Source organism: Orcinus orca, chromosome 11 (assembly GCF_937001465.1).
Source record: "Orcinus orca chromosome 11, mOrcOrc1.1, whole genome shotgun sequence".
NCBI classification, from domain to species: domain Eukaryota; kingdom Metazoa; phylum Chordata; class Mammalia; order Artiodactyla; family Delphinidae; genus Orcinus; species Orcinus orca.
The window spans coordinates 3547829-3558092 of NC_064569.1; the positions used below are offsets into that span (position 1 = coordinate 3547829).

Here is a 10264-nt window from a genome sequence, read left to right on the forward strand (position 1 = left end):
CGCTCGCTCTGCGTTCAGCTCGCGCGCCCAGCCAGGCGGGGAGGCCGGCCGCCCGCGTCTCGGGCCGGGGAGACGCACGCGCGGCGCCCACGTCCGGCGGCGCGGCGTCGGACGCTGCGGAGGATCGAGAAGGATCTGGAAGAATCCGGTTAGACCGGGGGGACGGGGGGCGGGGGGAGGCCGGGAGAGCGCGCCGCGGGAGCGAGGGCTGGCCCGGGAGTCCGAGGGTCCCAGGACCGGGGCGGGGCCAGGCGGCCGGCGGGAGGAACGAACCAGAAACCACCTTTCGCAGGAGCGCCCTGAGCGCCAGAGCCCGAACCGGCCGCCGTCTCTAGAAAGTTCTCCCCCCACGTCCTTCGCGGCCGCCCGGCTCCTCCCAGCCCCTCCCTCCGCGGCGGTGGGACCAATCGCTCCCCCGGCCGCCCACGACCCACCTCCTGCGCCCGCCCGCGCCGGAGCAGAGGTGCGCGAGCCACGGCCGGCCGCCCGCACAGCCGCGCACTGACCGGCGCCCGCTGCCCGAGGAACGGCACGATGACCGCAGAGGAGACGAAGGCTGCAGAGAGCGGAGCGCAGTCGGCGCCGCTGCCCCTCGAGGGGGTGGACATCAGTCCCAAGCAGGATGAGGGAGTGCTTAAGGTAAGGGGCGGGGGCGCCCCGGAGCGGCGGGGGGCGCCGAGAGCCCGTCGCCGCCGCGCTCCAGTAGCCGGCCGGGGCTCGGGGCTCGGACGGCCGCTTCTGCAGCCTCCCGGCCGGCCGTTGACCGCGGCGTGCAGCCGTGGCCGGGCGCACCGCCTTGCTGGTCGGGCCGCCCGTTCGGGGCGGGAGGGCGGCCACACGCTCGGAAGGAGGAGGTCTGGGCTGAGTGCTCCCCAGTCCCCCAGGCCCGGGAGCGCAGCGCCTGCTCCGGCCGCCGCGTGCGCGGGGAGGGGCGCGCCGGGGGGGCGGGCGCGTGAGCTGCGGGGGGCCGGGCGGCGTGCATCACCCCTCTCTGCGACCCGGGACCTCGCGGCCGGCTCCTTCCCTGCCGCCGCCGCCACCGCCGCCGGGGAGACCCCCCGGCCGCCTGCGCCTCGGGGGTGCGGAGCTCGCCGACCCTGGCAGTTAAACATTAGCCAGGACGCGAAGCGGGTCCCAGGAGTTATTTCCTGGCCTGCCGGCCTTTGTGCGACTTGGCGCGCGGACCCGGCGCCCTCCGCCTTCTCGTCACCCCTTTTCTAAAGGCTGGGACCCGGCTAGGTCACCCGCTCGGCCATGCTGTCCCCCTCCCCCCCGCCCCGCTGCATGCCGGGACCTGTAGTTCACCCCCCCCTCCCCGGGCCTTCCTGAGCGCGGGGTGCGGGGCTGGGAGGAGGTGCTTTGCTTGGGCGCCCGAAACCGTGTTACCGCCCAAGGAGCCAGGGGAGGGGTCTGGGACCCAGGCAGCGGGGCATCTTGACCCACGTCAGGACAGCTGGCCGCGGTTCGGAGCTGCTTCTGCGCTGTCCAGGATAGCGAAATCCTAGCCCGGATTCGTGCCGAGTCCTCACCCAGCGTCTCCCCTCCTGGCTTCCCACTGCTCAGCCCCACGTGCGCGTGTGCCCTGGGCGAGCTCGAGACCTCGGGGCGCTCTTAGCTGGTGCAGAACGCACCTGGCTGCTCTCCCAGTGGGGACGCGGCTTTCCGGGAGACTCTTTCTCTTTGATTCTCCGTTCCTTCCCCTTTCCTTTTCTATTGCTATTTAAGTCCACATCCATTCCATCGTGGAAGCTTTCCCTTAGAGGGTGACCACACACGTACCAGGGAGCCCACAGAGCCACCAAATTTTATAAATGGTAAAGAAGAGAAGCAAGAGTCTTAGAAGTTCCTGGGAAATGCTCTAGCCCTGAAACCAAGGACTTCAGTAGCCTGCCAGTCACGAATGCTCAATTCCCAAGTCAGAGCTTAGGGCCTGGTTGCGCGCCCAGGCCCACCTGTGACCTGCTGATTGCTTTTACCTCTCCCGGACTGCTCCTGTTCTTTTCGTTATTCATATTCCTCTTTTCTCTCTAAACTAGATCCTGAGCTGATGACTGATGTTTAGGAAGAATGAGGAAACGTAGCATAAATACTTTTCCCTTTGTTGCTGATAATTATTCAGTCTTTCACCGGTTTAGTCCTGTAACAACTCTGATAGGGATTATGATTACTACTTTACAAATAAGGTCTGGAGAGTGAAAGTGACTTGTACAAGAGCATATGGCAAAAACTTGAACTCAGGTGTTGTTTTGTCTCCAGTGTTTCACACCAAGTCACGTCGTAGTAGAAGACAGGGAGGTCAGTTGGTTCTAACCGAGCTCCACAGCAGTCATTTGATGACGGGCTCGTCGAGTTACTTACAAGGAGGCAGGAGAGTCTGTTTACGTTCTGGTCAGAGGCGTGCGGGTAGTCGTGGTGCCTCTGCGTCCATGCCCAGGTGCTCACCTTCTCCCCTTCCTCCAGGTCATCAAGCGAGAGGGCACAGGCACGGAGATGCCCATGATCGGGGACCGAGTCTCTGTCCACTACACGGGCTGGCTGATGGATGGCACCAAGTTTGACTCCAGCCTGGACCGCGAGGACAGATTCTCCTTCGACCTGGGGAAAGGTGGGCATGGTTAGCGGGCTGGTGGGATCGGGGTGTGTGAGCTGTCACAAGCAGAAACAGTATTCTCAGGAGTTCAAAAAGGAAGGCTTTGTTACAATCTTAATTTTTTCTTTTTTTTTGTTTCCACTGTCCTGAAACCATGTTGATTTTTTAAAATTTTTATTTATTTCCTTGTTGCGTCAGATCTTAGTTGCGGCAGGCAGGCTCCTTAGTTGCAGCTCACCGGCTCCTTAGTTGTGGCATGCGAACTCTTAGTTGCGACATGCATGTGGGATCTAGTTCAAGGACCAGGGATCGAACCCAGGCCCCCTGAATTGGGACCGCCGAGTCTTAACCACTGCGCCACCAGGGAGGTCCTGGAACTGTATTGATTTTTATCTCTCATTCCCCTGATCACCTCTGAACGCCTTGCTTTCTCTTCAAGGATGGACTACCTTGTTTTCTTGAACCCCTTTGTTCGAGTTGAGTGGGGTTTTTTTTTTTTTTTTAAAGTGGTCTGCAAGCAGGTTTTCTACCTTCCTGGTCCCATTTCTAAAGAGTGTCCAGCTTCCCCTTGGGCATGAGACAGTAAGTCTCTGAGGCCACTGTTTGAACTCAGAGTCAGATCCCTGCCAAGGAGAACCTGTTTGTTTTCTTTTCTTTCTTCCTTTTTTTTTTTTTTTTTAAATAAATTTATTTATTTATTTTTCACTGTGTTGGGATTTTGTTGCTGCGCACGGGCTTTCTCTAGTTGCGGCGAGCGGGGGCTACTCTTCGTTGTGGTGCGTGTGCTTCTCGTTGTGGTGGCTTCTCTTGTTCTAAAGCACAGGCTTCAGTAGTTGTGGCATGTGGGCTCAGTAGTTGTGTCTCGTGGGCTCTAGAGCACGGGCTCAGTAATTGTGGTACACGGGCTTAGTTGCTCCGCGACATGTGGGATCTTCCTGGACCAGGGCTCAAACCCGTGTCTCCTGCATTGGCAGACGGATTCTTAACCACTACGCCACCAGAGAAGTCTCGATCTGTTTGTTTTCTGTACCTACAGGGGAGGTCATCAAGGCTTGGGATATTGCTGTAGCGACCATGAAGGTGGGGGAAGTGTGCCACATCACCTGCAAGCCAGAATACGCCTACGGTTCGGCGGGCAGCCCTCCCAAGATCCCTCCCAACGCCACGCTTGTGTTCGAGGTGAGTGGCCACAGAGAGCAAGGCAAAGAGCCAGCCTTGTCTCAGCCCAGGGCCTGGCTGCCCTCCAGCGCTTCCTGCCTCTCGGAGACAATGTAGCGAAGGCTGAGGGCCTGCCCTCGGGGGAAGGGGAGGAATGGAGAGAGCGGCTAGCTTTGCCATGCATGTAACCTGCTGCTGCCAGAAAGTGGTCAGTGATGAGGGCTCAGGTGGGAAGAGTAGCCACGCACCCCTTTTCAGACTTGAAGCAGCAGGGTGAGGGCTTGAGGCCTGTTTATCTCTGGGGCGGTGCCCAGAGGCGATGGGTCCTAACTGAAAGGAATCAGGAGGTCATTATCTACATAGAGTGGTGACTGACAGCAGAGAATATTGGAGCTCCGGAGATGATAGGAGGGGAGAGATGCCCGCTGCGTGGGGCGGGAGATGATAGGAGGGGAGAGAGGCCCGCTGCGTGGGTCGGGAGACGATAGGAGGGGAGAGATGCCCGCCGCGTGGGTCGGGGGATGATAGGAGGGGAGAGATGCCCGCTGCATGGGTCCGGAGATGATAGGAGGGGAGAGATGCCCGCTGGTGGGGCGGGGGATGATAGGAGGGGAGAGATGCCCGCTGGTGGGTCGGGGGATGATAGGAGGGGAGAGATGCCCGCTGCGTGGGGCGGGGGATGATAGGAGGGGAGAGATGCCCGCTGGTGGGTCGGGGGATGATAGGAGGGGAGAGATGCCCGCCGCGTGGGTCCGGAGATGATAGGAGGGGAGAGATGCCCGCTGGTGGGTCGGGGGATGATAGGAGGGGAGAGATGCCCGCCGCGTGGGGCGGGGGACGATAGGAGGGGAGAGATGCCCGCTGGTGGGTCGGGGGATGATAGGAGGGGAGAGATGCCCGTCGCGTGGGGCGGGGGATGATAGGAGGGGAGAGATGCCCGCTGGTGGGTCGGGGGATGATAGGAGGGGAGAGATGCCCGTCGTGTGGGGCGGGGGATGATAGGAGGGGAGAGATGCCCGCTGCGTGGGTCCGGAGATATGATAGGAGGGGAGAGATGCCCGCTGCGTGGGTCGGGAGACGATAGGAGGGGAGAGACGCCCGCTGCGTGGGGCGGGGGATGATAGGAGGGGAGAGATGCCCGCTGCGTGGGTCGGGAGACGATAGGAAGGGAGAGATGCCCGCTGCGTGGGGTGGGGGATGATAGGAGGGGAGAGATGCCCGCTGCGTGGGGCGGGGGATGATAGGAGGGGAGAGGTGCCCGCTGCGTGGGGCGGGGGCGGGGAGGAGAACCTTTGCTGAGGAGCTGGAACGTGACAGTGTTCAGACTTGAAGGTGGTTGAGCCCCACCGAGTGGATGCCGGGAGAACGTTGGGAAGGCTGGTGAGAGGTGTTGGGTGGCTGCTGACGCCCGTCGGGCCGAGCTTGTCCAGTAGCTGGGTTGGGGCTGTCTGGAGAGCACACTGTTACGGGAGTAGCAAGCGCACAGAGTGATCTCCTGCCCGCGTCTGCCCAAGCTGAGCCAGGGCAGCTCCCGGGAACCTCGCAGAACTGCCACTTGGGCCACTCCCGCTGTCGCTGCCCTCGCGGTCAGACCTGCTCTGGCATTTACTAGGGACTCTTCCGAGCGAGAGAGGAGCTGTGACCCCTTGCACCTTGTCCCACAGGTGGAGTTGTTTGAGTTCAAGGGAGAGGACCTGACGGACGAAGAAGACGGCGGAATCATCAGGAGAATCCGGGCTCGGGGGGAAGGCCACGCCAAGCCCAACGACGGCGCCCTCGTGGAGGGTGAGGCGGGGCAGGTGGGGTTTCGGTCGGGTTCTGGTGTGCATGCCCCGGGTCGCCTGTCCTTGTAGTGCCCTCCTCTGTGAAGCGAGGGGCTGAACCACATCCTCCTGACACTCCTGCACGTGTGAGAACGCCGAAGGGCGTTTGGGGAGCAGGAAGAGACGAGGCAATGGGGGCGGCTGTGGCGGCATCCTTCCTCAGTCTCCTGCCTGCTTTCACGCCAGTTGCGCTGGAAGGGTACTACAAGGACCAGATCTTTGACCGCCGGGAGCTCCGCTTTGAGGTCGGCGAGGGGGAGAGCGTGGATCTGCCTTGTGGGCTGGAGAAAGCCATTCAGCGCATGGAAAAAGGAGAACATTCCATCGTGTATCTCAAGCCCAGGTGAGGTACACTTTGGCCCAGGTGTGGCAGTCTGTAGAACAGGTGGGTGGGCCAAGGTCAGATCTACTCGTCCACACTGAGTTGTGTAACCGGCCCTTTGTACGCCTCCCCTGCGTGCGGTCACTGGGCTCTGGGCACCCTGCACGCACGCCATCACGATCTCCTTGAATCCAAATCTGATGTTTTCAGTCATGCTGCTACAGCTTCCCTTTTCTAGTGACATCAAGATTTTCATCTTCTGTTCATTCAGTCATTAACTGTATTTACTGAAACACACCTACTGTGTGCCGGACACAGTGCTGAAAATCCTTAGTTATTCAGAGACACTGTTGCCACCTTCTAGTGACTCATTGCTCTGTGGGCTACCATTTAAATTAGTAATCGTGCCTGTGTGTCATGTGAGTTATTAGAAAGATTTGTAACATGCTAAGTGAGAGCCCAAGGAATTGTGTGAAGGGGTCAGGGAAGGTTTTGCCAAGCAGGAAACATCTGAACCAAGACCGAAGCGATGAGGAGGTACTTTGCAGGAAACAGGAAGCCCTTTCAGTGTGGAGCAGGTTAAGTGCTGCTGAGATGACCTAGCGTTTTCCTGCCCCACAGCTATGCTTTTGGCAGCGTTGGGAAGGAAAAGTTCCAGATCCCACCAAATGCTGAGCTGAAGTATGAAGTACAGCTCAAGAGTTTTGAGAAGGTGAGTTTGTTCAAGGTCTTCCCTACTCTGAAGTCAGGTCCCACCCTGGACGTGACTCCCTGGGGTGGCTGACAACTTTGTTTCTCCCTTGGGGTACGGCAGGCCAAGGAGTCCTGGGAGATGAGTTCAGAGGAGAAGCTGGAGCAGAGCACTATAGTGAAGGAGCGGGGCACCATGTACTTCAAGGTGAGCCTGCCGCATGGCCCTGAGCACGCTCCCGAGGACCTGTCCCCAAGTGGACCCGAGCCGCCTGGTCAGGCCGGCGGTAGGGGTTGGGCGGGGCGGGGCTTTCTCACGCCTGTGGGCCACCGGTGTCCACAGGGTACGACAGCTGGGGGCCACCGAAGCTGTGCCGGGTGCCTGAGCCTCCCTCCCGTTCCAGGAAGGCAAGTACAAGCAGGCTCTGCTGCAGTACAAGAAGATTGTGTCCTGGCTGGAATTCGAGTCGAGTTTCTCTAACGAGGACGCACAGAAGGCGCAGGCCCTTCGGCTGGCCTCCCACCTCAACCTGGCCATGTGTCACCTGAAGCTGCAAGCCTTCTCAGCTGCCATTGAGAACTGCAATAAGGTGAGAGAGCGAGGGCAGTGTTCACGGGCAGGCTTGGGCGAGCTGCCGGCGTGTCTGGAACTTGCCCGCAGTGACTAGGGCAGAGGTAGCAGGACGGAGCCGTGGGGCTCTCAGGTGCTGGGCCCAGAGGCAGGGCTGTGGGAAGCAAGTGGTTTGGCCTTAGTGGTCGGAGGCAGTGGCGCAGCGGTGGGCAGAAACACTGGATGGAAGGACTGGCTCCTTGTTCTCTCCTCCCCGGCTCTTTGCCTCTCCCTCCTATGCACCCACTTTAGTCTAAAGAGATGGACTTCCCTGGCGGTCCAATGGTTAAGACTATGCTTCAGCTGCAGGGGGCACAGGTTCCATCCCTGATCGGGGGACTAAGCCACATGGCACGGCCAAAAAAAAAAAAGCGCGTGGAAATGTCACAGGTTCTTCTCTTTCATCTAAAGACCTGTCTTCCCTGTCTGTCTCTTGGACTAAACGAGGTGCCTTCCTAGCCCTTGATCCTTTCCGTGTGGTGCCCAAGGCTCGTTCTTCCTGGGGTGGGGCCTCATCCCGCTGAGGGCTGCCTCGGGAACCAGTGCTGGCCAGAGAAGCTGCAGGATCTGAGGTCTTGCTGCTGTGTGCTCCCTGTGTCTCAGGCCCTGGAACTGGACAGCAACAACGAGAAGGGCCTTTTCCGCCGGGGAGAGGCCCACCTGGCGGTGAACGACTTTGACTTGGCACGGGCTGATTTCCAGAAGCTCCTGCAGCTCTACCCCAGCAATAAAGCAGCCAAGGCCCAGCTGGCTATCTGCCAGCAGCGGATCCGCAAGCAGCTCGAGCGGGAGAAGAAGCTCTACGCCAACATGTTTGAGAGGCTGGCTGGGGAGGAGAGCAAGGTGAGGCTGGGGACGGGAGCGGTTAGGGGGGACAGGGACAGAGGCATCCCTTCGTCCCCAGCACAGCCCGGGCGGGCCCTTTGGGCCTGTGCCGACCCTGGAAGCCTGGAGCAGCAGCCCATCTGGCCCCCTGTGTCAGGAGTTGGCTACTCTGATGGTCTTTCCAGCCTACGTTCTCTGCCTGTTTAAAACTCAGGTTTCAGAAACTGAGGTTTAAATAGGTAACACACGTACATGGTTAAATTCAGACTGCACAGGTGTAGTGGAAAGGCTCCCTCCCCCACCCAGTGTGCTGGCGGGACAGACAGTGATCCCTGGCGACAGGCAGCGGGCTCTGCCTGCCGCTTTGTGCATCGTGCTTTCTTCATACCTGGAAGCTTATTTTACATCAGCGTGTGAAGGAGCTTTACGTTCGCTCTTAGGCTCACGCAGTCTTGCACTGTGTGGATGCACCGTATCTTCCTTACCCAGGTCCCTAGTTCTTAGTCTCCCAGTGTTCTAAACCTGCACTAATAGAAATAGAATGCAAATTATATTTGGAATTTAAAATTTTCTAATAGCTGTGTTTTAAAAAAAATAAAATAGGTGAAATTAATTTTAATATTTCATTCACCCAAGGTATCTAAATATTGCAACGTGTAATTTTTTTAATTGCATTTTTTTCAGATTAAGCCTTCAAAATCCAATGTGTATTTTATACTTAAATTGTTTTGAACTATCTGTATTTAAAGTGTTCAGTAGGCACATGTGGTAGTAGCTGCTGTGGACAAGTAGACTTTTATACAGTGTTGCCATCAAGTAAATTCATTAATTTTGTACATGAGCAGGTGTATCTTTAAGTCGTACATGGAAAGGGAATTGCTGTGTCCCTATAATTCTGTTAGCAGTTAGTATTTTTTTATTAACTTGGGCACGAGTATTTCTGGGTACAGACGACACCTGGTGTCAGTGTGTGCTAGGTGATCACTTGGGTGCAGGCAGGTGAGAGTGGGGATGTGGGTAAGAGTCACCTTTACCGTCAGGGGGCAAATGAGAACTGGAATTCACCCCCTTCCCCCTCTCCCTTCTCGCAGGCCAAGGCCACGGCTGCGGGAAACCAGCCCGCTGACACGGAGATGAAGGACGAGCAGAAGAACGATATGGCAGGGGGCCAGCCTCAGGTGGAGGCGGAAGCTTAGCCCCGCCCAGCCCTGCTCCCGGCTGCCTGCCCCCTCCTCCCTACCCTCCTCCACCCTGTTAGTTTTGTAAAAACTGAAGAACTTTGAGTGAATTAGACCTTTATTTTTCTATCGGGTTCGATGGTGGCTTTGGGGGAAGGGGGAAAGGAGCAGGCTGGGGGATTGAGGTCGGGGGGGTCATTTTAGGTGGTGTCACCCCCTTCCCTTCCCCCATTCCACGTGAACGAATGTCCCTCCACACGCACACTCACGAGAACGTTATTTATTTTGCTTCCTTTGTCTTCTCTGTCCGTCTTTCAGGTGGTAGAAGGGGGCATGCGGTAGGGATGTGAGGTCTGATGAGAAGGCGGGGTGGAGGGGGGACCCCTGGACAGCCCCTTCCCCCCCAGTTCCTCCTCGCGGATGTGGGTGCTAGGGGCATGGGAAGCACTGCTGTGCCCGTTACTCTCTCCTTTCCTCGCCCCAGGTGGTGTGGCTGGTGTGGTGACCACCCCTGTGCCCCCTCCCGTCAGTGTCCCTCCTCAGCCAGGCGTGTCCCACCCCCTCAGCCTCTTCCCTGCACTTGCTGAAGGTACAGGCTCGCCTCAAGTTCTGTGCTTGAGCAATAAAGTGGAAACAATAAAACCTGGGTGTTGGGCAGCCCTTTGTGTTTGGCCTCGGAGTGGGGGGCGTGGGCGGCTACACCAGGGGGCAGAACTAAGAGAGTTGCCCACCCCGAGCAGGGCCTCCTGCGCACCACACGGGCTGTAGCGGGGCCTGTGCTCAAAGCCTGCCCGTGGGTCTCCCAACTCCACCCCCCAGCAGCCTGGCAGGTTTTTAGTAGCTCTGGTTTTTCTTCCCTGACACTTGGGAAGAGGAAAATATATAAACATCTAAACTACATTGGGACCAAGCGACTGAGTTTGCTTTGAGGTTAGATTTGTCTACTTCTGCCCAACCGATCCAGTGGAAAGTTCAAGCTGTCTTGGTTTCCTAACAGTGAAACCCCTGGTGTGACCCACGCCTGTCGCCCTTTACACAAGGGAAGAGGGAAGAACAGTCGTCAAGCCC

General features: G+C 58.3%; 1 protein-coding gene across 1 annotated transcript; it reads left to right on the plus strand.

Moving 5' to 3' along the window:
• Positions 1-200: 200 nt before the first annotated feature.
• Positions 201-9853, plus strand: FKBP4 (FKBP prolyl isomerase 4). Its single transcript, XM_004278999.4, has 10 exons — positions 201-639; positions 2461-2605; positions 3627-3769; positions 5413-5533; positions 5758-5914; positions 6515-6605; positions 6708-6791; positions 6988-7173; positions 7797-8036; positions 9110-9853. Exons 1-10 carry the CDS (start codon positions 535-537, stop codon positions 9212-9214), a joined length of 1377 nt encoding a protein of 458 aa, XP_004279047.1. The 5' UTR covers positions 201-534; the 3' UTR covers positions 9215-9853.
• The last annotated feature ends 411 nt before the right edge of the window (positions 9854-10264 follow it).